At 49.9% G+C, this 27,215-nt stretch overlaps 1 protein-coding gene across 3 annotated transcripts in view; it reads right to left on the bottom strand.

Annotated features, from left to right (window-relative positions):
* Positions 1–27,215, bottom strand: part of rasgrp4 (RAS guanyl releasing protein 4) — an 85,950-nt gene that overhangs the window by 7,413 nt on the left and 51,322 nt on the right. For 2 of the 3 annotated variants that reach the window (XM_064975377.1, XM_064975378.1), the window contains exons 9-16: positions 25,617–25,733; positions 22,475–22,750; positions 21,620–21,700; positions 20,611–20,715; positions 15,765–15,874; positions 10,357–10,507; positions 9,632–9,668; positions 8,823–8,972 (exon numbers count right to left, since the gene is read on the bottom strand). In XM_064975377.1, coding sequence (XP_064831449.1) covers positions 8,823–8,972; positions 9,632–9,668; positions 10,357–10,507; positions 15,765–15,874; positions 20,611–20,715; positions 21,620–21,700; positions 22,475–22,750; positions 25,617–25,733 — 1,027 coding nt within the window. Of the gene's footprint in view, positions 1–8,822; positions 8,973–9,631; positions 9,669–10,352; positions 10,508–15,764; positions 15,875–20,610; positions 20,716–21,619; positions 21,701–22,474; positions 22,751–25,616; positions 25,734–27,215 lie in introns of all 3 variants that reach the window. The other variant, XM_064975379.1, reaches the window with a different exon arrangement.

The raw sequence follows: 27,215 nt of genomic DNA, 5'->3' as shown, positions 1-27,215 counted from the left end.
TGTGATAATTACAGTCACTGTAGGTTGATGTGACAGTCACTGTAGCACTAGGTTGATGTGATCGTGACAGTCACTGTAGTAGTAGGTTGATGTGTTAGTGACAGTCACTGTTGCACTAGGTTGATGTGTTCGTGACAGTCACTGTAGCAGTAGGTTAATGTGATAATGACAGTCACTGTAGGTTGATGTGACAGTCACTGTAGCACTAGGTTGATGTGATCGTGACAGTCACTGTAGTAGTAGGTTGATGTGTTAGTGACAGTCACTGTAGGTTGATGTGATCGTGACAGTCACTGTAGCAGTAGGTTGATGTGACAGTCACTGCAGCAGTAGGTTGATGTGTTAGTGACAGTCACTGTAGCAGTAGGTTAATGTGATAGTGACAGTCACTGTAGGTTGATGTGACAGTCACTGTAGCACTAGGTTGATGTGTTAGTGACAGTCACTGTAGGTTGATGTGATCGTGACAGTCACTGTAGCAGTAGGTTGATGTGACAGTCACTGCAGCAGTAGGTTGATGTGTTAGTGACAGTCACTGTAGCAGTAGGTTAATGTGATAGTGACAGTCACTGTAGGTTGATGTGACAGTCACTGTAGCACTAGGTTGATGTGTTAGTGACAGTCACTGTAGGTTGATGTGATCGTGACAGTCACTGTAGCAGTAGGTTGATGTGATCGTGACAGTCACTGTTGCACTAGGTTGATGTGTTCGTGACAGTCACTGTAGCAGTAGGTTAATGTGATAATGACAGTCACTGTAGGTTGATGTGACAGTCACTGTAGCACTAGGTTGATGTGATCGTGACAGTCACTGTAGTAGTAGGTTGATGTTTTAGTGACAGTCACTGTAGCAGTAGGTTAATGTGATAGTGACAGTCACGGTAGGTTGATGTGACAGTCACTGTAGCACTAGGTTGATGTGTTAGTGACAGTCACTGTAGGTTGATGTGATCGTGACAGTCACTGTAGCAGTAGGTTGATGTGACAGTCACTGCAGCAGTAGGTTGATGTGTTAGTGACAGTCACTGTAGCAGTAGGTTAATGTGATAGTGACAGTCACTGTAGGTTGATGTGACAGTCACTGTAGCACTAGGTTGATGTGTTAGTGACAGTCACTGGAGGTTGATGTGATCGTGACAGTCACTGTAGCAGTAGGTTGATGTGATCGTGACAGTCACTGTTGCACTAGGTTGATGTGTTCGTGACAGTCACTGTAGCAGTAGGTTAATGTGATAATTACAGTCACTGTAGGTTGATGTGACAGTCACTGTAGCACTAGGTTGATGTGATCGTGACAGTCACTGTAGTAGTAGGTTGATGTGTTAGTGACAGTCACTGTTGCACTAGGTTGATGTGTTCGTGACAGTCACTGTAGCAGTAGGTTAATGTGATAATGACAGTCACTGTAGGTTGATGTGACAGTCACTGTAGCACTAGGTTGATGTGATCGTGACAGTCACTGTAGTAGTAGGTTGATGTGTTAGTGACAGTCACTGTAGGTTGATGTGATCGTGACAGTCACTGTAGCAGTAGGTTGATGTGACAGTCACTGCAGCAGTAGGTTGATGTGTTAGTGACAGTCACTGTAGCAGTAGGTTAATGTGATAGTGACAGTCACTGTAGGTTGATGTGACAGTCACTGTAGCACTAGGTTGATGTGTTAGTGACAGTCACTGTAGGTTGATGTGATCGTGACAGTCACTGTAGCAGTAGGTTGATGTGACAGTCACTGCAGCAGTAGGTTGATGTGTTAGTGACAGTCACTGTAGCAGTAGGTTAATGTGATAGTGACAGTCACTGTAGGTTGATGTGACAGTCACTGTAGCACTAGGTTGATGTGTTAGTGACAGTCACTGTAGGTTGATGTGATCGTGACAGTCACTGTAGCAGTAGGTTGATGTGATCGTGACAGTCACTGTTGCACTAGGTTGATGTGTTCGTGACAGTCACTGTAGCAGTAGGTTAATGTGATAATGACAGTCACTGTAGGTTGATGTGACAGTCACTGTAGCACTAGGTTGATGTGATCGTGACAGTCACTGTAGTAGTAGGTTGATGTTTTAGTGACAGTCACTGTAGCAGTAGGTTAATGTGATAGTGACAGTCACGGTAGGTTGATGTGACAGTCACTGTAGCACTAGGTTGATGTGTTAGTGACAGTCACTGTAGGTTGATGTGATCGTGACAGTCACTGTAGCAGTAGGTTGATGTGACAGTCACTGCAGCAGTAGGTTGATGTGTTAGTGACAGTCACTGTAGCAGTAGGTTAATGTGATAGTGACAGTCACTGTAGGTTGATGTGACAGTCACTGTAGCACTAGGTTGATGTGTTAGTGACAGTCACTGGAGGTTGATGTGATCGTGACAGTCACTGTAGCAGTAGGTTGATGTGATCGTGACAGTCACTGTTGCACTAGGTTGATGTGTTCGTGACAGTCACTGTAGCAGTAGGTTAATGTGATAATTACAGTCACTGTAGGTTGATGTGACAGTCACTGTAGCACTAGGTTGATGTGATCGTGACAGTCACTGTAGTAGTAGGTTGATGTGTTAGTGACAGTCACTGTTGCACTAGGTTGATGTGTTCGTGACAGTCACTGTAGCAGTAGGTTAATGTGATAATGACAGTCACTGTAGGTTGATGTGACAGTCACTGTAGCACTAGGTTGATGTGATCGTGACAGTCACTGTAGTAGTAGGTTGATGTGTTAGTGACAGTCACTGTAGGTTGATGTGATCGTGACAGTCACTGTAGCAGTAGGTTGATGTGACAGTCACTGCAGCAGTAGGTTGATGTGTTAGTGACAGTCACTGTAGCAGTAGGTTAATGTGATAGTGACAGTCACTGTAGGTTGATGTGACAGTCACTGTAGCACTAGGTTGATGTGTTAGTGACAGTCACTGTAGGTTGATGTGATCGTGACAGTCACTGTAGCAGTAGGTTGATGTGATCGTGACAGTCACTGTTGCACTAGGTTGATGTGTTCGTGACAGTCACTGTAGCAGTAGGTTAATGTGATAATGACAGTCACTGTAGGTTGATGTGACAGTCACTGTAGCACTAGGTTGATGTGATCGTGACAGTCACTGTAGTAGTAGGTTGATGTGTTAGTGACAGTCACTGTAGCAGTAGGTTAATGTGATAGTGACAGTCACGGTAGGTTGATGTGACAGTCACTGTAGCACTAGGTTGATGTGTTAGTGACAGTCACTGTAGGTTGATGTGATCGTGACAGTCACTGTAGCAGTAGGTTGATGTGACAGTCACTGCAGCAGTAGGTTGATGTGTTAGTGACAGTCACTGTAGCAGTAGGTTAATGTGATAGTGACAGTCACTGTAGGTTGATGTGACAGTCACTGTAGCACTAGGTTGATGTGTTAGTGACAGTCACTGGAGGTTGATGTGATCGTGACAGTCACTGTAGCAGTAGGTTGATGTGATCGTGACAGTCACTGTTGCACTAGGTTGATGTGTTCGTGACAGTCACTGTAGCAGTAGGTTAATGTGATAATTACAGTCACTGTAGGTTGATGTGACAGTCACTGTAGCACTAGGTTGATGTGATCGTGACAGTCACTGTAGTAGTAGGTTGATGTGTTAGTGACAGTCACTGTTGCACTAGGTTGATGTGTTCGTGACAGTCACTGTAGCAGTAGGTTAATGTGATAATGACAGTCACTGTAGGTTGATGTGACAGTCACTGTAGCACTAGGTTGATGTGATCGTGACAGTCACTGTAGTAGTAGGTTGATGTGTTAGTGACAGTCACTGTAGGTTGATGTGATCGTGACAGTCACTGTAGCAGTAGGTTGATGTGACAGTCACTGCAGCAGTAGGTTGATGTGTTAGTGACAGTCACTGTAGCAGTAGGTTAATGTGATAGTGACAGTCACTGTAGGTTGATGTGACAGTCACTGTAGCACTAGGTTGATGTGTTAGTGACAGTCACTGTAGGTTGATGTGATCGTGACAGTCACTGTAGCAGTAGGTTGATGTGATCGTGACAGTCACTGTTGCACTAGGTTGATGTGTTCGTGACAGTCACTGTAGCAGTAGGTTAATGTGATAATGACAGTCACTATAGGTTGATGTGACAGTCACTGTAGCACTAGGTTGATGTGATCGTGACAGTCACTGTAGTAGTAGGTTGATGTGTTAGTGACAGTCACTGTAGCAGTAGGTTAATGTGATAGTGACAGTCACGGTAGGTTGATGTGACAGTCACTGTAGCACTAGGTTGATGTGTTAGTGACAGTCACTGTAGGTTGATGTGATCGTGACAGTCACTGTAGCAGTAGGTTGATGTGACAGTCACTGCAGCAGTAGGTTGATGTGTTAGTGACAGTCACTGTAGCAGTAGGTTAATGTGATAGTGACAGTCACTGTAGGTTGATGTGACAGTCACTGTAGCACTAGGTTGATGTGTTAGTGACAGTCACTGGAGGTTGATGTGATCGTGACAGTCACTGTAGCAGTAGGTTGATGTGATCGTGACAGTCACTGTTGCACTAGGTTGATGTGTTCGTGACAGTCACTGTAGCAGTAGGTTAATGTGATAATTACAGTCACTGTAGGTTGATGTGACAGTCACTGTAGCACTAGGTTGATGTGATCGTGACAGTCACTGTAGTAGTAGGTTGATGTGATCGTGACAGTCACTGTAGCAGTAGGTTAATGTGATAGTGACAGTCACTGTAGGTTGATGTGACAGTCACTGTAGCACTAGGTTGATGTGATCGTGACAGTCACTGTAGTAGTAGGTTGATGTGTTAGTGACAGTCACTGTAGCAGTAGGTTAATGTGATCGTGACAGTCACTGTAGCAGTAGGTTAATGTGATAGTGACAGTCACTGCAGCAGTAGGTTAATGTGTCAGTGGCAGTCACTGTAGCAGTAGGTTAATGTGATAGTGACAGTCACTGTAGGTTGATGTAACAGTCACTGTAGCAGTAGGTTGATGTGTTAGTGACAGTCATTGTAGCACTAGGTTGATGTGATCGTGACAGTCACTGTAGCAGTAGGTTGATGTGTTAGTGACAGTCACTGTAGCAGTAAGTTAATGTGATAGTGACAGACACTGTAGGTTGATGTGACAGTCACTGTAGCACTAGGTTGATGTGATCGTGACAGTCACTGTAGCAGTAGGTTGATGTGATAGTGACAGTCACTGTAGCAGTAGGTTGATGTGATAGTGACAGTCACTGTAGCAGTAAGTTAATGTGATAGTGACAGACACTGTAGGTTGATGTGACAGTCACTGTAGCACTAGGTTGATGTGATCGTGACAGTCACTGTAGCAGTAGGTTGATGTGATAGTGACAGTCACTGTAGCAGTAGGTTGATGTGATAGTGACAGTCACTGTAGCAGTAGGTTGATGTGACAGTCACTGTAGGTTGATGTGATAGTCACTGTAGGTTGATGTGACAGTCACTGTAGCACTAGGTTGATGTGATAGTGACATTCACTGTAGCAGTAGGTTGATGTGATTGTGACAGTCACTGCAGCAGTAGGTTGATGTGACAGTCACTGTAGCAGTAGGTTGATGTGATAGTGACAGTCACTGTAGCAGTAGGTTGATGTGACAGTCACTGTAGGTTGATGTGACAGTCACTGTAGGTTGATGTGACAGTCACTGTAGCAGTAGGTTGATGTGATAGTGACATTCACTGTAGCAGTAGGTTGATGTGATAGTGACATTCACTGTAGCAGTAGGTTGATGTGTTAGTGACAGTCACTGTAGCAGTAGGTTAATGTGATAGTGACAGTCACTGTAGCAGTAGGTTAATGTGATAGTGACAGTCACTGTAGCACTAGGTTGATGTGATCGTGACAGTCACTGTAGCACTAGGTTGATGTGTTAGTGACAGTCACTGTAGCAGTAAGTTGATGTGATAATGACAGTCACTGTCACTGTAGCAGTAGGTTGATGTGATAGTGACAGTCACTGTAGCAATAGGTTAATGTGACAGTCACTGTAGCAGTAGGTTTATGTGATAGTGACAGTCACTGTAGCAGTAGGTTGATGTGACAGTCACTGTAGGTTGATGTGACAGTCACTGTAGGTTGATGTGTTAGTGACAGTCACTGTAGCACTAGGTTGATGTGATAGTGACAGTCACTGTAGCAGTAGGTTGATGTGATAGTGACAGTCACTGTAGCAGTTGTTTAATGTGATAGTGACAGTTACTGTAGCAGTAGGTTAATGTGATAGTGACAGTCACTGTAGGTTGATGTGACAGTCACTGTAGCAGTAGGTTGATGTGATGGTAACAGTCACTGCAGCAGTAGGTTGATGTGATAGTGACAGTCACTGTAGGTTGATGTGATAGAGCCAGTCACTAGCAGTAGGGTGGTGTGATAGAGAGACAGCCACTAGCAGTAGGGTGATGTGATAGAGTGACAGTCACTAGCAGTAGGGTGATGTGCTAGAGTGACAGTCACTCGCAGTAGGGTGATGTGATAGAGAGACAGTCACTAGCAGTAGGGTGATGTGATAGAGCCAGTCACTAGCAGTAGGGTGATGTGCTAGAGTGACAGTCACTCGCAGTAGGGTGATGTGATAGAGAGACAGTCACTAGCAGTAGGGTGATGTGATAGAGCAAGTCACTAGCAGTAGGGTGATGTGATAGAGCCAGTCACTAGCAGTAGGGTGATGTGATAGAGAGACAGTCACTAGCAGTAGGGTGATGTGATAGAGAGACAGTCACTAGCAGTAGGGTGATGTGATAGAGCCAGTCACTAGCAGTAGGGTGATGTGATGGAGTGACAGTCACTCGCAGTAGGGTGATGTGATAGAGCCAGTTACCAGCAGTAGGGTGATGTGATAGAGCCAGTCACCAGCAGTAGGGTGATGTGATAGAGCCAGTCACTAGCAGTAGGGTGGTGTGATAGAGAGACAGCCACTAGCAGTAGGGTGATGTGACAGTCACTAGCAGTAGGGTGGTGTGATAGAGTGACAGTCACTAGCAGTAGGGTGATGTGATAGAGTGACAGTCACTAGCAGTAGGGTGGTGTGATAGAGCCAGTCGTTAGCAGTAGGGTGATGTGATAGAGTGACAGTCACTAGCAGTAGGGTGGTGTGATAGAGAGACAGCCACTAGCAGTAGGGTGATGTGATAGAGCCAGTCACTAGCAGTAGGGTGATGTGATAGTGACAGTCACTAGCAGTAGGGTGATGAGATAGAGCCAGTCACTAGCAGTAGGGTGATGTGATAGAGCCAGTCACTAGCAGTAGGGTGGTTTGATAGAGAGCCAGTCACCAGCAGTAGGGTTGTGTGATAGAGTGACAGTCACTAGCAGTAGGGTGGTGTGATAGAGTGACAGTCACTAGCAGTAGGGTGGTGTGATAGAGTGACAGTCACTAGCAGTAGGGTGGTGTGATAGAGTGACAGTCACTAGCAGTAGGGTGGTGTGATAGAGTGACAGTCACTAGCAGTAGGGTGGTGTGATAGAGTGACAGCCACTAGCAGTAGGGTGATGTGATAGAGTGACAGTCACTAGCAGTAGGGTGATGTGATAGAGTGACAGTCACTAGCAGTAGGGTGATGTGATAGAGCCAGTCACTAGCAGTAGGGTGGTGTGATAGAGAGACAGCCACTAGCAGTAGGGTGATGTGATAGAGTGACAGTCACTAGCAGTAGGGTGATGTGCTAGAGTGACAGTCACTCGCAGTAGGGTGATGTGATAGAGAGACAGTCACTAGCAGTAGGGTGATGTGATAGAGCCAGTCACTAGCAGTAGGGTGATGTGCTAGAGTGACAGTCACTCGCAGTAGGGTGATGTGATAGAGAGACAGTCACTAGCAGTAGGGTGATGTGATAGAGCAAGTCACTAGCAGTAGGGTGATGTGATAGAGCCAGTCACTAGCAGTAGGGTGATGTGATAGAGAGACAGTCACTAGCAGTAGGGTGATGTGATAGAGAGACAGTCACTAGCAGTAGGGTGATGTGATAGAGCCAGTCACTAGCAGTAGGGTGATGTGATGGAGTGACAGTCACTCGCAGTAGGGTGATGTGATAGAGCCAGTTACCAGCAGTAGGGTGATGTGATAGAGCCAGTCACCAGCAGTAGGGTGATGTGATAGAGCCAGTCACTAGCAGTAGGGTGGTGTGATAGAGAGACAGCCACTAGCAGTAGGGTGATGTGACAGTCACTAGCAGTAGGGTGGTGTGATAGAGTGACAGTCACTAGCAGTAGGGTGATGTGATAGAGTGACAGTCACTAGCAGTAGGGTGGTGTGATAGAGCCAGTCGTTAGCAGTAGGGTGATGTGATAGAGTGACAGTCACTAGCAGTAGGGTGGTGTGATAGAGAGACAGCCACTAGCAGTAGGGTGATGTGATAGAGCCAGTCACTAGCAGTAGGGTGATGTGATAGTGACAGTCACTAGCAGTAGGGTGATGAGATAGAGCCAGTCACTAGCAGTAGGGTGATGTGATAGAGCCAGTCACTAGCAGTAGGGTGGTTTGATAGAGAGCCAGTCACCAGCAGTAGGGTTGTGTGATAGAGTGACAGTCACTAGCAGTAGGGTGGTGTGATAGAGTGACAGTCACTAGCAGTAGGGTGGTGTGATAGAGTGACAGTCACTAGCAGTAGGGTGGTGTGATAGAGTGACAGTCACTAGCAGTAGGGTGGTGTGATAGAGTGACAGTCACTAGCAGTAGGGTGGTGTGATAGAGTGACAGCCACTAGCAGTAGGGTGATGTGATAGAGTGACAGTCACTAGCAGTAGGGTGATGTGATAGAGTGACAGTCACTAGCAGTAGGGTGATGTGATAGAGCCAGTCACTAGCAGTAGGGTGGTGTGATAGAGTGTGCCTTACTCCAGCTGTTCGCCTTGGTCAGGAGGTCTGGGACAGGAGTGAGGGCTGAGGCAGGGGTGGAGGGACATGACCCAGCATACACCCTGTCTCTCTTCACACACTGCATCCCACACAGGTCCTGGCAGTGTCTGTGACAGTTTACCCCACAGTCTGATGGGGCGGGAGGGAGGGAGGGAGGGAGGGAAGGAGAGAGAGAGGGAGGGAGGGAGGGAGGGAGGGAGGGAAGGAGAGAGAGGGAGAGAGGGAGGGAGGGAGAGAGAGGGAGGGAGGGAGGGAGGGAGAGAGAGAGAGAGAGAGAGAGAGAGAGAGAGAGAGGGAGGGAGGGAGGGAGAGAGAGGGAGGGAGGGAGGGAGGGAGGGAGGGAGGGAGGGAAGGAGAGAGAGGGAGGGAGGGAGGGAGAGAGAGGGAGGGAGGGAGGGGGGGAGGGAGTAAAAGGCATTTTTCCATGTCTAATGTGTATTCATGTGATATTTAAGTAAAAACATTACTACAATATCTTTGTGCTACAAAAAAAACTTCAGTGGACGTGGGCTGGTTGTCCTGGACTTTTCATGTTATAATTATCTCTCTGAGGTTTGTGAAGACTGACATGACAAGAGGAACTGATGATACACTACCCATTTTTAGAAATGGTACCGTCCACTATTACAACTTTCAAGAGTGAGTTTAAAGTCAGCCTGAGTTCCTTTAAAAAAGAAAAGGAACCCCCCCCCCCCCCGACCCATTTGTTTGAGAACCACTGTTCTAAGGTACAGTTACATCATATTGTGAGTGATGCTGTTGTGCGAAGCTTAGATGAGATATCTTACCTCGACAGTGGAATCCCTGCTTGATGACCCCCCACAGCTACAACAGAGAGGACACAACAGAGAGGACACAACAGAGGAGGACACAACAGAGAGGACACAACAGAGAGGACACAACAGAGGAGGACACAACAGAGAGGACACAACAGAGAGGACACAACAGAGAGGACACAACAGAGAGGACACAACAGAGGAGGACACAACAGAGAGGACACAACAGAGAGGACACAACAGAGAGGACGCAACAGAGGAGGACGCAACAGAGGAGGACGCAACAGAGGAGGATGCAACAGAGGACACAACAGAGGAGGACACAACAGAGGAGGACACAACAGAGGAGGACACAACAGAGGAGGACACAACAGAGGAGGACACAACAGAGAGGACACAACAGAGAGGACACAACAGAGGAGGACCCAACAGAGGAGGACCCAACAGAGGAGGACACAACAGAGGAGGACACAACAGAGGAGGACACAACAGAGAGGACACAACAGAGAGGACACAACAGAGAGGACACAACAGAGGGGGACACAACAGAGAGGACACAACAGAGAGGACACAACAGAGAGGACACAACAGAGGAGGACCCAACAGAGAGGACACAACAGAGGAGGACACAACAGAGAGGACACAACAGAGAGGACACAACAGAGCATGGATTAGATGGTTTGTGAATCTCAGCCAAATCACAGTTTTAACAACATCCAGCTCAATGCAATACCCACAAAGCCTCCACAAGTGTCACAGAAGGCGGGCCGCTTGTACGTGGTCTCATGGAAGTTGTGAACGTTCTTGAAGTTGTATCCTAGTTTGGCACAGACGGACATCCCCCTCATGAAGTAGGAGTTGATCTGCTGATGACTGATCTCCCCCTCTCTGGAAGGGATGGGATGGGAGGAGAGAGGGAGGGAGAGAGGAGAGAGGGAGGGATGGGAGGAGAGAGGGAGGGAGAGAGGGAGGGATGGGAGGAGAGGGGAGAGGGATGGGAGGAGAGAGGGAGGGATGGGAGGAGAGGAGAGAGGGAGGGATGGGAGGAGAGAGGGAGGGATGGGAGGAGAGGGGAGAGGGATGGGATGGGAGGAGAGAGGGAGGGATGGGATGGGAGGAGAGAGGGAGGGAGGGGATGGGAGGAGAGAGGGAGGGATGGGATGGGAGGAGAGAGGGAGGGATGGGAGGAGAGAGGGATGGGAGGGGAGAGGGAGGGAGGGATGGGATGGGAGGAAAGAGGGAGGGATGGGATGGGAGGAGAGAGGGAGGGATGGGAGGAGAGAGGGAGGGATGGGAGGAGAGAGGGAGAGGATGGGAGGAGAGAGGGAGGGATGGGAGGAGGGAGGGAGGGATGGGAGGAGAGAGGGAGGGATGGAATGGGAGGAGAGAAGGATGGATGGGAGGAGGGAGGGAGGGATGGGAGGAGAGAGGGAGGGATGGGAGGGAGGGATGGGATGGGAGGAGAGAGAGAGGGGAGAGGGGATGGGATGGGAGGAGAGAGGGAGGGATGGGAGGAGGGAGGCAGGGATGGGAGGAGAGAGGGGGAGGGATGGGAGGAGAGAGGGAGGGATGGGAGGAGAGGGGAGAGGGATGGGAGGAGAGAGGGAGGGATGGGAGGAGAGAGGGAGGGATGGGAGGAGAGAGGGAGGGATGGGAGGAGGGAGGGAGGGATGGGAGGAGGGAGGGAGGGATGGGAGGAGGGAGGGATGGGAGGAGAGAGTGAGTGATGGGAGGAGAGAGGGAGGGATGGGAGGAGAGAGGGAGGGATGGGAGGAGGGGAGGGAGGGATGGGAGGAGAGAGGGATGGGAGGAGAGAGGGAGGGATGGGAGGAGGGAGGGAGGGATGTGAGGAGAGAGGGTGGGAGTGAGGGATGGGAGGAGAGAGGGATGGAAGAGGAGAGAGGGAGGGATGGGAGGAGAGGAGGGAGGGATGTGAGGAGAGGAGAGAGGGAGGGATGGGAGGAGAGAGGGAAGGATGGGAGGAGAGGGATGGGAGGAGAGGAGAGAGGGAGGGATGGGAGGAGAGAGGAGGGATGGGAGGAGAGGGGGGAGAGGGATGGGAGGAGAGGAGAGAGGGAGGGATGGGAGGAGAGAGGGAGGGATGGGAGGAGAGGGGAGAGGGATGGGAGGAGAGAGGGAGGGATGGGATGGGAGGAGAGAGGGAGGGATGGGATGGGAGGAGAGAGGGAGGGATGGGATGGGAGGAGAGAGGGAGGGATGGGAGGAAAGAGGGAGGGATGGGATGGGAGGAGAGAGGGAGGGAGGGAGGGAGGGATGGGAGGAGAGAGGGAGGGATGGGAGGAGAGAGGGAGGGATGGGAGGAGGGAGGGAGGGATGGGAGGAGAGAGGGAGGGATGGAATGGGAGGAGAGAAGGATGGATAGGAGGAGGGAGGGAGGGATGGGAGGAGAGAGGGAGGGATGGGAGGGAGGGATGGGATGGGAGGGAGAGAGGGAGGGATGGGAGGAGGGAGGGAGGGAGGGATGGGAGGGAGGAGAGGGAGGGATGGGAGGAGAGAGGGAGGGATGGGAGGAGGGAGGGAGGGATGGGAGGAGAGAGGGAGGGATGGAATGGGAGGAGAGAAGGATGGATGGGAGGAGGGAGGGAGGGATGGGAGGAGAGAGGGAGGGATGGGAGGGAGGGATGGGATGGGAGGAGAGAGAGAGGGGGAGAGAGGGATGGGATGGGAGGAGAGAGGGAGGGATGGGAGGAGGGAGGGAGGGATGGGAGGAGAGAGGGAGGGATGGGAGGAGAGAGGGAGGGATGGGGGGAGAGGGATGGGAGGAGAGGAGAGAGGGGGAGGGATGGGAGGAGGGAGGGATGGGAGGAGGGAGGGAGGGATGGGAGGAGAGAGGGAGGGATGGGAGGAGGGAGGGAGGGATGGGAGGAGGGAGGGATGGGAGGAGAGAGTGAGTGATGGGAGGAGAGAGGGAGGGATGGGAGGAGAGAGGGAGGGATGGGAGGAGGGAGGGAGGGATGGGAGGAGAGAGGGATGGGAGGAGAGAGGGGAGGGATGGGAGGAGGGAGGGAGGGATGGGAGGAGAGAGGGTGGGAGGGAGGGATGGGAGGAGAGAGGGATGGGAGGAGAGAGGGAGGGATGGGAGGAGGGAGGGAGGGATGGGAGGAGAGAGGGTGGGAGGGAGGGATGGGAGGAGAGAGGGATGGAAGAGGAGAGAGGGAGGGATGGGAGGGAGAGGAGGGAGGGATGTGAGGAGAGGAGAGAGGGAGGGATGGGAGGAGAGAGGGAGGGAGGGATGGGAGGAGAGAGGGAGGGATGGGAGGAGAGGGGAGAGGGATGGGAGGAGAGGAGAGAGGGAGGGATGGGAGGAGAGAGGGAGGGAAGGGAGGAGAGGGGAGAGGGATGGGATGGGAGGAGAGAGGGAGGGATGGGATGGGAGGAGAGAGGGAGGGATGGGATGGGAGGAGAGAGGGAGGGATGGGATGGGAGGAGAGAGGGAGGGATGGGAGGAGAGAGGGATGGGAGGGGAGAGGGAGGGAGGGATGGGATGGGAGGAAAGAGGGAGGGATGGGATGGGAGGAGAGAGGGAGGGATGGGAGGAGGGAGGGAGGGAGGGATGGGAGGAGAGAGGGAGGGATGGGAGGAGAGAGGGAGGGATGGGAGGAGGGAGGGAGGGATGGGAGGAGAGAGGGAGGGATGGAATGGGAGGAGAGAAGGATGGATAGGAGGAGGGAGGGAGGGATGGGAGGAGAGAGGGGAGGGATGGGAGGGAGGGATGGGATGGGAGGAGAGAGAGAGGGAGAGAGGGATGGGATGGGAGGAGAGAGGGAGGGATGGGAGGAGGGAGGGAGGGATGGGAGGAGAGAGGGAGGGATGGGAGGAGAGAGGGAGGGATGGGAGGAGAGAGGGAGGGATGGGAGGAGAGGGAGAGGGATGGGATGGGAGGAGAGAGGGAGGGATGGGATGGGAGGAGAGAGGGAGGGATGGGATGGGAGGAGAGAGGGAGGGATGGGATGGGAGGAGAGAGGGAGGGATGGGAGGAAAGAGGGAGGGATGGGATGGGAGGAGAGAGGGAGGGATGGGAGGAGGGAGGGAGGGAGGGATGGGAGGAGAGAGGGAGGGATGGGAGGAGAGAGGGAGGGATGGGAGGAGGGAGGGAGGGATGGGAGGAGAGAGGGAGGGATGGAATGGGAGGAGAGAAGGATGGATAGGAGGAGGGAGGGAGGGATGGGAGGAGAGAGGGAGGGATGGGAGGGAGGAAAGAGGGAGGGATGGGATGGGAGGAGAGAGGGAGGGATGGGAGGAGGGAGGGAGGGAGGGATGGGAGGAGAGAGGGAGGGATGGGAGGAGAGAGGGAGGGATGGGAGGAGGGAGGGAGGGATGGGAGGAGAGAGGGAGGGATGGAATGGGAGGAGAGAGAAGGATGGATGGGAGGAGGGAGGGAGGGATGGGAGGAGAGAGGGAGGGATGGGAGGGAGGGATGGGATGGGAGGAGAGAGAGAGGGAGAGAGGGATGGGATGGGAGGAGAGAGGGAGGGATGGGAGGAGGGAGGGAGGGATGGGAGGAGAGAGGGAGGGATGGGAGGAGAGAGGGAGGGATGGGGGGAGAGGGATGGGAGGAGAGGAGAGAGGGAGGGATGGGAGGAGGGAGGGATGGGAGGAGGGAGGGAGGGATGGGAGGAGAGAGGGAGGGATGGGAGGAGGGAGGGAGGGATGGGAGGAGGGAGGGATGGGAGGAGAGAGTGAGTGATGGGAGGAGAGAGGGAGGGATGGGAGGAGAGAGGGAGGGATGGGAGGAGGGAGGGAGGGATGGGAGGAGAGAGGGATGGGAGGAGAGAGGGAGGGATGGGAGGAGGGAGGGAGGGATGGGAGGAGAGAGGGTGGGAGGGAGGGATGGGAGGAGAGAGGGATGGGAGGAGAGAGGGAGGGATGGGAGGAGGGAGGGAGGGCTGGGAGGAGAGAGGGTGGGAGGGAGGGATGGGAGGAGAGAGGGATGGAAGAGGAGAGAGGGAGGGATGGGAGGAGAGGAGGGAGGGATGTGAGGAGAGGAGAGAGGGAGGGATGGGAGGAGAGAGGGAGGGAGGGATGGGAGGAGAGAGGGAGGGATGGGAGGAGAGGGGAGAGGGATGGGAGGAGAGGAGAGAGGGAGGGATGGGAGGAGAGAGGGAGGGAAGGGAGGAGAGGGGAGAGGGATGGGAGGAGAGAGGGAGGGATGGGATGGGAGGAGAGAGGGAGGGATGGGATGGGAGGAGAGAGGGAGGGATGGGATGGGAGGAGAGAGGGAGGGATGGGAGGAGAGAGGGATGGGAGGGGAGAGGGAGGGAGGGATGGGATGGGAGGAAAGAGGGAGGGATGGGATGGGAGGAGAGAGGGAGGGATGGGAGGAGGGAGGGAGGGAGGGATGGGAGGAGAGAGGGAGGGATGGGAGGAGAGAGGGAGGAGGGATGGGAGGAGGGAGGGAGGGATGGGAGGAGAGAGGGGAGGGATGGAATGGGAGGAGAGAAGGATGGATAGGAGGAGGGAGGGAGGGATGGGAGGAGAGAGGGAGGGATGGGAGGGAGGGATGGGATGGGAGGAGAGAGAGAGGGAGAGAGGGATGGGATGGGAGGAGAGAGGGAGGGATGGGAGGAGGGGGAGGGAGGGATGGGAGGAGAGAGGGAGGGATGGGAGGAGAGAGGGAGGGATGGGAGGAGAGAGGGAGGGATGGGATAGGAGGAGAGAGGGAGGGATGGGAGGAGAGAGGGAGGGATGGGAGGAGGGAGGGAGGGATGGGAGGAGAGAGGGGAGGGATGGGAGGAGGGAGGGAGGGATGGGAGGAGGGAGGGATGGGAGGAGAGAGTGAGTGATGGGAGGAGAGAGGGAGGGATGGGAGGAGAGGGAGGGATGGGAGGAGGGAGGGAGGGATGGGAGGAGAGAGGGATGGGAGGAGAGAGGGAGGGATGGGAGGAGGGAGGGAGGGATGGGAGGAGAGAGGGTGTGAGGGAGGGATGGGAGGAGAGAGGGATGGAAGAGGAGAGAGGGAGGGAGGGATGGGAGGAGAGGGGGGAGGGATGTGAGGAGAGGAGGGAGAGTGACAGATTGTTAAATCTAGAGACAGAATGTTCTTAAGATGAGACACATCCATCTGTGGCAAAGGATCTCTCTCACTCTCTCTCACTCTCTCTCACTCTCTCTCACTCTCTCTCACCTGTCACTGTCATTGTTGCAGAAGGAGAAGGGGAAGTTAGCTGCTATCTTCTTGAAGTCCTCCAGAGAGATGTACCCATCCTGGTTCAGGTCGTAGTTCTTCATGATGGACTGCAGAGGTCAGCACAGACGTTATGTTCATTCTGTGGTACGTACGACCATAGAGATGTATAGAGATCTCTACTTGGAAATAACATGTTTTTTTTTGCATGCACGTTGCCATAGAGGGCTTCCACCATTTTAAAGTAGTAAACTAGGTGGGGATTTCTATGGGTTTTGGGGAGCGATCAGTCAACGATCAGAGCATTGTCTTCTTCAAATAGCGAAAGTTCAGTTAAGATGGCGGCCTCCATGCACTTACCACAAATGCCACGTTTGCTAAGTTCGTCGTATTGTATATTTCTCTGTTGCTATTTTTTTTTGTATCAGCATTAGAACAGTTAAACTCAATAAACGTACTGCGGGCTGGATCCAGACCCAGAACGCGGTCGATACGGAGTACGGACCCAGAACAGGGTCAATACGGACCCAGAACAGGGTCAACGCGGATTACTGACCCAGAACAGGGTCAACACGGATTACGGACCCAGAACAGGGTCAATACGGATTACGGACCCAGAACAGGGTCAATACGGACCCAGAACAGGGTCAACGCGGATTACTGACCCAGAACAGGGTCAATACGGACCCAGAACAGGGTCAACACGGATTACTGACCCAGAACAGGGTCAATACGGACCCAGAACAGGGTCAACGCGGATTACTGACCCAGAACAGGGTCAACACGGACCATGGACCCAGAACAGGGTCGACACGGACCCAGAACAGGGTCAACACGGACCCAGAACAGGGTCAACACGGACCATGGACCCAGAACAGGGTCGACACGGACCCAGAACAGGGTCAACACGGACCATGGACCCAGAACAGGGTCGACACGGACCCAGAACAGGGTCAACACAGACCATGGATCCCAATTAAACAACAAATAATAGATATACACTGCATTCAGAAAGTATTCAGACCCCTTAACCTTGTCCACATTTTGTTACATTCCAGCCTTATTCAAAAATGGATTCAATTGTTTTTTCCCCTCATCAATCTACACACAGTACACCATAATGACATCACAGTACCCCATAATGACATCACAATACCCCATAATGACATCACAATACCCCATAATGACATCACAATACCCCATAATGGGGTATTGTGTGTAGACTGATGAGGAATACTTTTTTATTTCATCCATTTTAGAATAATAATAACAACATGTGGAAAAAGTCAAGGGGTCTGAATACTTTCCGAATGCAGTGTATATATATTTTAAGAATTTGGTTGAGGTTTGACAACTAGTATCATATAACCACAAATAAGTGTGTGGAATTGCAGGAAATTTAAACTTTAAAACAGCTACATTTTTGCCTTCACTCTGTGGTATAATGTGTAGAATTGTAGGAAGTACATTTTAAAACTGCAATTATTTTTTTCTCTGGAGTGTCAACAGTTTGGGGTCACATGTGTTGTGAGGTGGGGGTTTGTTTCTGACAATATCCACCCAGACCCTTTTCCAACTAGGAAATGTGTATGACCGGAACCTTCTCAAATAGTACTTGCTCAACCCCCTGGTATACATGATTCCAATTTTAGCTCCAAGATGCTGCCTAGCTGATTTATCGGTGCATTGAACCATGTTCTCAAATAGTCCCGGTCGGTATTAGATAGAATTGTGGGGGAAAAACAACATGTGGTTACCTAGGTTACCGTTGGCTCACAGCAACAAAAAACTTGACCCTTTTCAAACGCAATTTTTCTTGTTGTCTTCTTGTTTTAGTCAATTAAAAAATGACATTAAAGATAATTACTGTACGTGTCTAAAGATCACTTTTCAACATTGCCTGATCCAGAGTGTTCCATAGTGTTCCAGAGTGTTCCAGAGTGCTCTAGAGTGTTCCAGAGTGCTCTAGAGTGTTCCAGAGTGTTCCAGAGTGCTCTAGAGTGTTCCAGAGTGTTCCATAGTGTTCCAGAGTGCTCCATAGTGTTCCAGAATGTTCCAGAGTGCTCCATAGTGTTCCATAGTGTTCCAGAGTGCTCCATAGTGTTCCAGAGTGCTCCAGAGTGCTCCAGAGTGTTCCAGAGTGCTCTAGAGTGTTCCAGAGTGTTCTAGAGTGCTCCAGAGTGTTCTCTCTACTTATAATGAGGAAAAAATATAAACGCAACATGCAACAATTTCAAAGATTTTACTGAGTTACAGTTCATATGAGGAAATCAGTCAACTGAAATAAACTCATTAGGCCCTAATCTATGGATATCACATGACTGGGAATACAGATATGTATCTGTTGGTCACAGATACCTTTAAAAAAAAAGTAGGGGTGTGGATCAGAAAACCAGTCAGTATCTGGTGTGACCACCATTTGCCTCATGCAGCGCGACACATCTCCTTCACATAGAGTTGATCAGGCTGTTGATTGTGGCCTGTGGAATGTTGTCCCACTCCTCTTCAATGGCTGTGTGAAGTTGCTGGATATTGGCGGGAACTGGAACACGCTGTCGTACACGTCGATCCAGAGCATCCCAAACGTGCTCAATGGGTGACATGTCTGGTGAGTATGCAGGCCAAGAACTGGGAAAGTTTCAGCATTCAGAATTTGTGCGCAGATCCTTGTGACATGGTGCCGTGCATTATCATGCTGAAACACGAGGTGATGGCGGTAGATGAATGGCACGACAATGGGCCTGCCTGCCCATACCATAACCCCACCGCCACCAAGGGGCAGTCTGTTCACAACATTGACATCAGCAAACGGCGGCTTATGGTAGAGAAATGATCATTCAATTATCTGGTAACAGCTCTGGTGGACCTTCCTGCAGTCAGCATGCCAATTGCACCCCAAGACTTGAGTCATCTGTGGCCTTGCGTTGTGTGACAAAACGGCACATTTTAGAGTGGCCCCAGCATAAGGTGCACCTGTGTAATGATCATGCAGATATGCCACACCTGTCAGGCGGATGGATTACCTTGACGAAGGAGAAGTGCTCAGTAACAGGGATGAACACATTTGTGCACAACATTTGAGAGAAGTGTTATTTCAGCTTATGAAACATGGGACCAACACTTTGCATGTTGCGTTTATATTTTTGTTCAGTGCAGATTGTAGTTGTTCCCAGTTCATGATGTATTTTATATGCTATAGCAAGGGAATGGAACTTGCATGGTATGATAATGGAGGCAAGGCCTATTGTAGATATTGCAATATAGTTTATAATGAACTCATTTAAGTTATGTATTAGACTTTACATGTTACGTTTTATATTTTTGTTCAATGTAGAAAAAAATGTCATATTGTAGTGCTTCCCTCAAGCCTCTTTTCATGACGATGCTAGCAGCCACGTAAGTGACTGAGCGCTAGCTAGCTAACGACAGGAGCATTAAGCTAGCCAAGACCAACAACACAAACAAACTGACTACACAGCTACAAGTAGGGAGTGGAGTATTACTGTGATATCTTTATGCACCTTCATCATTGGTTCGTAAATGAAAATCACCGCCATCTAGTGGCCACAATTAAATGACACACGATTTTTGTTTAAGACTCCAGCACTGCAAGTTGGGACTTCAATCACCAATAATAGCTTTCCACTATTTTTTTCTTCTTTTTTTTCAAAATTTTTTAAAAAATTTAGAAGAACAGATACCACGTTGTGATCTCTGCACATCTCTATGGGTACGACAGATAAAGTACATGATGTTAGCTTTGTGTTGTGGTAGAGCAAAGGGGGTAGTTCTGCTTTAGACAGTAATGAGGAAATGAAAAAAGACTCACACACAGACAGGCAGCAAATCTCACAGTTCTATCCCAATTCAACTCTACTTGATTCCTTGCATCCTATCTCCTCGCCTCCTTCGCAACCATATCGAAAAGAAGAAGCTCCCGGGTCTTTCTCCTCTGACCTTCTTCTTCATTGTGTTTTGAGAAGTTGAGTGGTGAGATAGGATGTGAGAAATCAGGAGAGATACATTTAGAAAGAGCCCGAGTGTCACTGAGGACAGACAGACAGAGAGGAGAGAGAGAGAGACCAGCAGACAGACAGAGAGGAGAGAGAGACCAGCAGACAGACAGACAGACAGAGAGGAGAGAGAGAGACCAGCAGACGGACAGACAGACAGAGAGGAGAGAGAGAGAGAGACCAGCAGACAGACAGAGAGGAGAGAGAGAGACCAGCAGACAGACAGACAGACAGACAGAGAGGAGAGAGAGAGAGACCAGCAGACAGACAGACAGAGAGAGAGAGAGACCAGCAGACAGACAGAGAGGAGAGAGAGAGAGAGACCAGCAGACAGACAGACAGAGAGGAGAGAGAGAGAGACCAGCAGACAGACAGACAGACAGACAGACAGAGAGGAGAGAAAGAGAGAGACCAGCAGACAGACAGACAGACAGAGAGGAGAGAGAGACCAGCAGACAGAGAGAGGAGAGAGAGAGAGACCAGCAGACAGACAGACAGACAGAGAGGAGAGAGAGAGACCAGCAGACGGACAGACAGACAGAGAGGAGAGAGAGAGAGAGACCAGCAGACAGACAGAGAGGAGAGAGAGAGACCAGCAGACAGACAGACAGAGAGGAGAGAGAGAGAGACCAGCAGACAGACAGACAGAGAGAGAGAGAGACCAGCAGACAGACAGACAGACAGACAGACAGACAGACAGACAGAGAGGAGAGAGAGAGAGAGACCAGCAGACAGACAGACAGACAGAGAGGAGAGAGAGAGAGACCAGCAGACAGACAGACAGACAGAGAGGAGAGAGAGAGAGACCAGCAGACAGACAGACAGATACTCACGTCCACCATCTGTTTGACGTGTTTAGAGATGGTGTCTGGGTCCAGCCTCGGAGTCACCCCTGACCCCCACTCTGCTACAACTGGGGATTTGACAGGTGCTACAGGCTGAGGGGAGAGGGAGAGGAGAGAGAGAAAAGGAGGGAGGAGGCATGAAAGACTGCACACGTTAAAACACCTACCACATAACAAGCCTTTGTCAAGGGCTCAGTCTGTTTGTGGTTAACTTTGATGTAGCCTAGCCTCCACCCACAGGATGATGCAGTGAGCTCAGCGTGTAAAGTCAGAGGTCAGGAAGAAGGGAGGCAGGATGATGGTAACAGATAACGTTGATAAACTGTATGTCAGCAGTAAGAGAGACAGAGACAGAGCACAGTGAGTGACACTAGTCTCTCTAAGCACTTTCACTGTAAAGGTCTACATACGTTGTATTCGGCGCTTGTGCCAAGTATAATTTTGATTTTATTCGACAGCCCCTGTGTCTAATGACCTAGGAAGAAGTTGATGAGGCACACGACTGTAGAGATTTCACCCCCCCCCCCTTTTCCCAAAGAGTACAATCATTGACTGTGTTCGAGAGCATCAATCCCATGATGCATTTTGGGTAAATGGTGACTGACTGATCTACAAAATAATTGAGCAGTTATTTATGATACAAGGTGATTTGTTGATCAGTCAGTCTGCAGTCACGTGTCGGCTGCAATGTGGAACCATTCACTTCCTCGCAACTAGATTGGACGTACAGTGGGGCAAAAAAGTATTTAGTCAGCCACCAAACTGTGCACGTTCTCCCACTTAAAAAGATGAGAGAGGCCTGTAATCTTCATCATAGGTACACTTCAACTATGACAGACAAAATGATGAATTTATTTGCAAATTATGGTGAAAAATAATTTGAAAATTACAGGCCTCTCTCATCTTTTTAAGTGGGAGAACTTGCACAAGTGGGTGGCTGACTAAATACTTTTTTTGCCCCCACTGTATCTAATGTTTTTAGGTGTCCAGGACTGACCTGAGTCTTAGTGTTCTTGGGTTCCTTGGTGTAGGACAGCTCATAGATCTCATCTTCTGTGTAGTACAGATCCAGAGACAGCTGGGGAGGGGGGAGAAGAGGATGGGGGGGGGGGTGACTATACATTTAAGAGGTCTACTGTGTCTCTCAATATATCTACTTTAGGGAATAGCTTTTCACAGTATCCATACCACTAAACGGAGCCCTATAACCGATAAAAAAAAAAATCAATTCCTCAAGGTATTCTAGTCTTGTTATAAATAAAGATTTTAACAAATTAGACAAATATCCTAATGTCCCAGGGCATTGATTGGGGACACTGCCCTGTGCAGGGTGCCGTCTTTCGGACGTCAAATGGGTGTCCTGACTCTCTGAGGTCATTTAAAGATCCCATGGCACTTATCGTCAGAGTAGGGGTGTTAACCCTCGGTGTCCTGGCTCTCTGTGGTCATTAAAGATCCCATGGCACTTATCGTAAGAGTATGGGTGTGGTGTTAACCCCGGTGTCCTGGCTCTCTGTGGTCACTAAAAGATCCCATGGCACTTATCGTAAGAGTAGGGGTGTTAACCCCGGTGTCCTGACTCTCTGAGGTCACTAAAGTTCCCATGGCACTTATTGTAAGAGTAGGGGTGTTAACCCCAGTGCCCTGGCTAAATTCCCCAATCTGGCCCTCAAACCATCACGGTCACCTAATAATCCCCAGTTTACAATTGACTCATTCATCCCCCTCCTCTCCCCTGTAACTATTCCCCAGGTCGTTGCTGTAAATGAGAACATGTTCTCAGTCAACTTACCTGGTAAAATAACGGATAAATAAAAAATAAAAATAAATAAAGATACAATATAAATCTCACGGTAAGTAGATGCAGCAGATCCTTGTTGGCTTCAAACGGAGGAGAGCAGGAGTGTACCGACAGCAGGTCAGAGATGTTAGAGTAGAGATGCTGCAGTTTCCCCAGGTTAATCTTCTGCTCCTCCAGGTAGTCTGGCAGGGCCTCGTTCAGGGAGATCAGGTCCTTCAAGTGGACCCCCAGGATAGGCACTTTAAACCCTGAACACTCACTGTACACCCGTCGGTAGTTACTATAGTTACTGGAGGAGGACAGCAGCTCTGTCATCTCGCTCAGGGCCTGGAGAGGAGGAGGAGAAGGTAAAAAGGGGATTACTTCCTACATGGAAGTCGCCGGTGTCCTCTGAACACCCATGGTGCTTTAGGGCGAAGGTTTCAGAGGAGGGTCCTCAGAGGAGGATGGGGAGGACCATCCTCAGTGAATTTTATAAAAAAAAAATATATATAAAAAAATAGTGTAACATGAAAAAAAGTTTGTCCTTTTTAGATAAAAAATTATGCTAAATATATTCACGTTATCCAAATAATTAATTACAACACACTGTTTTGCAATGTCTACAGTAGCCTCAACAAATAAAGGAGGACAGCTAGTTTCCGTCCTCCTCTGGGGTACATTGACTACAATACAAAACCTAGGAGGCTCATGTAGTAGCTTAAACCTATCGATGACCTGGGTGAATGGAATATTGAATCACAATCATCCACACACACAATCATCAATCATCCAATACGCTGTAATAGAAATAATAAGGCCATGCTCATAAAAATATATTAGTCCTCCCTCATCTTAAACGTCACCAACCGCCACTGGCAGGTTTGAATTTAGAAAATGTTTAGAACACCAAGAAATGTATTACCACGTAATGGTAGCTAGAACATCTGCTGCTTATGGATACATATGACATATTAGCCTGTTATCAAGGTCCTATCACAGCTAAGGATCCCATCAGCTAGGTTAGGGTTAGGGCCTATCACAGCTAAGGATCCCATCAGCTAGGTTAGGGTTAGGGCCTATCACAGCTAAGGATCCCATCAGCTAGGTTAGGGTTAGGGCCTATCACAGCTAAGGATCCCATCAGCTAGGTTAGGGTTAGGGCCTATCACAGCTAAGGATCCCGTCAGCTAGGTTAGGGTTAGGGCCTATCACAACTAAGGATCCCATCAGCTAGGTTAGGGTTAGGGCCTATCACAGCTAAGGATCCCATCAGCTCGGTTAGGGTTAGGGCCTATCACAGCTAAGGATCCCAGCAGCTAGGTTAGGGTTAGGGCCTATCACAGCTAAGGATCCCATCATCTAGGTTAGGTTTAGGGCCTATCACAGCTAAGGATCCCGTCAGCTCGGTTAGGGTTAGGGCCTATCACAGCTAAGGATCCCATCAGCTAGGTTAGGGTTAGGGCTTATCACAGCTAAGGATCCCGTCAGCTAGGTTAGGGTTAGGGCCTATCACAGCTAAGGATCCCATCAGCTAGGTTAGGGTTAGGGCCTATCACAGCTAAGGATCCCATCAGCTAGGTTAGGGTTAGGGCCTATCTCAGCTAAGGATCCCATCAGCTAGGTTAGGGTTAGGGCCTATCACAGCTAAGGATCCCATCAGCTAGGGCCTATCACAGCTAAGGATCCCATCAGCTAGGTTAGGGTTAGGGCCTATCACAGCTAAGGATCCCATCAGCTAGGTTAGGGTTAGGGCCTATCACAGCTAAGGATCCCATCAGCTAGGTTAGGGTTAGGGCCTATCACAGCTAAGGATCCCATCAGCTAGGTTAGGGTTAGGGCCTATCACAGCTAAGGATCCCATCAGCTAGGTTAGGGTTAGGGCCTATCACAGCTAAGGATCCCATCAGCTAGGTTAGGGTTAGGGCCTATCACAGCTAAGGATCCCGTCAGCTAGGGCCTATCACAACTAAGGATCCCATCAGCTCGGTTAGGGTTAGGGCCTATCACAGCTAAGGATCCCATCAGCTAGGTTAGGGTTAGGGCCTATCACAGCTAAGGATCCCATCAGCTAGGTTAGGGTTAGGGCCTATCACAGCTAAGGATCCCATCAGCTAGGTTAGGGTTAGGGCCTATCACAGCTAAGGATCCCATCAGCTAGGTTAGGGTTAGGGCCTATCACAGCTAAGGATCCCATCAGCTAGGTTAGGGTTAGGGCCTATCACAGCTAAGGATCCCATCAGCTAGGTTAGGGTTAGGGCCTATCACAGCTAAGGATCCCATCAGCTAGGTTAGGGTTAGGGCCTATCACAGCTAAGGATCCCATCAGCTACGTTAGGGTTAGGGCCTATCACAGCTAAGGATCCCAGCAGCTAGGTTAGGGTTAGGGCCTATCACAGCTAAGGATCCCATCAGCTAGGTTAGGGTTAGGGCCTATCACAGCTAAGGATCCCGTCAGCTAGGTTAGGGTTAGGGCCTATCACAGCTAAGGATCCCATCAGCTAGGTTAGGGTTAGGGCCTATCACAGCTAAGGATCCCATCAGCTAGGTTAGGGTTAGGGCCTATCACAGCTAAGGATCCCATCAGCTAGGTTAGGGTAAGGGCCTATCACAGCTAAGGATCCCGTCAGCTCGGTTAGGGTTAGGGCCTATCACAGCTAAGGATCCCATCAGCTAGGTTAGGATTAGGGCCTATCACAGCTAAGGATCCCATCAGCTAGGTTAGGGTTAGGGCCTATCACAGCTAAGGATCCCATCAGCTAGGTTAGGGTTAGGGCCTATCACAGCTAAGGATCCCATCAGCTAGGTTAGGGTTAAGGCCTATCACAGCTAAGGATCCCATCAGCTCGGTTAGGGTTAGGGCCTATCACAGCTAAGGATCCCATCAGCTAGGTTAGGGTTAGGGCCTATCACAGCTAAGGATCCCATCAGCTAGGTTAGGGTTAGGGCCTATCACAGCTAAGGATCCCATCAGCTAGGTTAGGGTTAGGGCCTATCACAGCTAAGGATCCCGTCAGCTCGGTTAGGGTTAGGGCCTATCACAGCTAAGGATCCCATCAGCTAGGTTAGGGTTAGGGCCTATCACAGCTAAGGATCCCATCAGCTAGGTTAGGGTTAGGGCCTATCACAGCTAAGGATCCCATCAGCTAGGTTAGGGTTAGGGCCTATCACAGCTAAGGATCCCGTCAGCTCGGTTAGGGTTATTAAGGCTGACCTTAGTGACGTCAGGGGGTAGCAGACTGGCGGTGTCCTTCAGACGAGAGATGGAGCTGTGACACAGACCGCCCGTCACCGCCATCAAAGTGTTGAAGTTCTGCAGCGCATGCAGCCTCTACAGGGGGAGGGGAGGGAGAAAATACCTTTATTTTTCACCTCAGGAAGTGGTTCTGGATTCTAAAGAAAAGGGAACTTATGTCAGCAGACACCAGTGGAGGCTATTCAGAGGAGGAAGGAGAGGACCATCCTCAGTGAATAAAAAATATTTAAAAAATAGTCTCCATTTTCAAGTTTTTCAATCCTTTTTAGATAAAACTATACTAAATATATTCACGTCACCAAATAATTGATTAAAACCCACTGTTTTGTAATGAAGGTCTACAGTAGCCTCAACAGCACTCTGTAGGGTAGCACCATGGTTTAGCCGGAGGACAGCTAGCTTCCGTCCTCCTCTGGGGGTACATTGACTTCAATACAAAACCTAGGAGGCTCATGGTTCTCACCCCCTTCCATAGACTTACACAGTAATTATGGAAACGTCTGGAGGATGTCCTCCAACCTATCAGAGCTCTTGCAGCATGAACTGACATGTCTTCCACCCAATCAAAGGATCAGAGAATGAATCTAGTACTGAAAGCATAAGCTACAACTAGCTAGCACTGCAGTGTGTAAAATGTGGTAAATAGTTGACTCAAAGAGAGAGAAAGACCATAGTTGAACAGCTAGCTAGTTTAGCCTACTCAAACACCCAGCTCAAACAGGGAGGAATGCTATGTTAGCTAGTTGGCTATGGCTATCCAACAGGGAGGGATGCTATGTTAGCTAGCTAGCTAACTATGGCTATCCAACAGAGAGGGATGCTATGTTAGCTAGCTGGCTAGCTATGGCTATCCAACAGAGAGGGATGCTATGTTAGCTAGCTGGCTATGGCTATCCAACAGAGAGGGATGCTATGTTAGCTAGCTGGCTATGGCTATCCAACAGAGAGGGATGCTATGTTAGCTAGCTAGCTAGCTATGGCTATCCAACAGAGAGGGATGCTATGTTAGCTAGCTGGCTATGGCTATCCAACACTGGATCTCTTCCAAGTCAAGGTAAGCTTTTGGTTTTATTAATTTATTGCCCCCGGGGCCTGCCGGTGTAATTGCTAAACTGCTTGCTGACTGTACACTGTACTCCATGATTGTAGCGGGTTTACTAACACGTTAGTTATAGTAGCTAGCATCGAATATGGCGACAACGATGTAGGCTGTGTGTAGTGGTTAGTGGTTATGAGGAACGTGTTGTTTTTTTGTCTGGTCACAGACAGCTGATGTGGTGTTCACTGAAGCCCACAAGCGAAGGGAAAAGGTGAGAGGAGGAGAGCACGTAGATGTGAGAAGGAATTCTACAACGAGCAAAGGGATCAGTATGTGGCTTCTATGAAAGTGAACTGTGTTTGGGTGTGATCAGGGGTGTATTCATTCTATCGATTCGGTTGAAAAACATCTCTGAAACAGAAGCAAACTGAGCAAAACAGGGATCAACATACCTGAATTTCTCCAACTGTTGGACTAATGATCACACCCTAGATCAGCTAGATGCAGCCAAGAGATGT

The sequence above is a fragment of the Oncorhynchus masou genome, chromosome 9, assembly GCF_036934945.1.
Source record: "Oncorhynchus masou masou isolate Uvic2021 chromosome 9, UVic_Omas_1.1, whole genome shotgun sequence".
Classification (NCBI taxonomy): Eukaryota; Metazoa; Chordata; class Actinopteri; order Salmoniformes; family Salmonidae; genus Oncorhynchus; species Oncorhynchus masou.
Note: the sequence above shows the minus strand (reverse complement) of the source record. Positions and strands in the feature narration are given on the sequence as shown.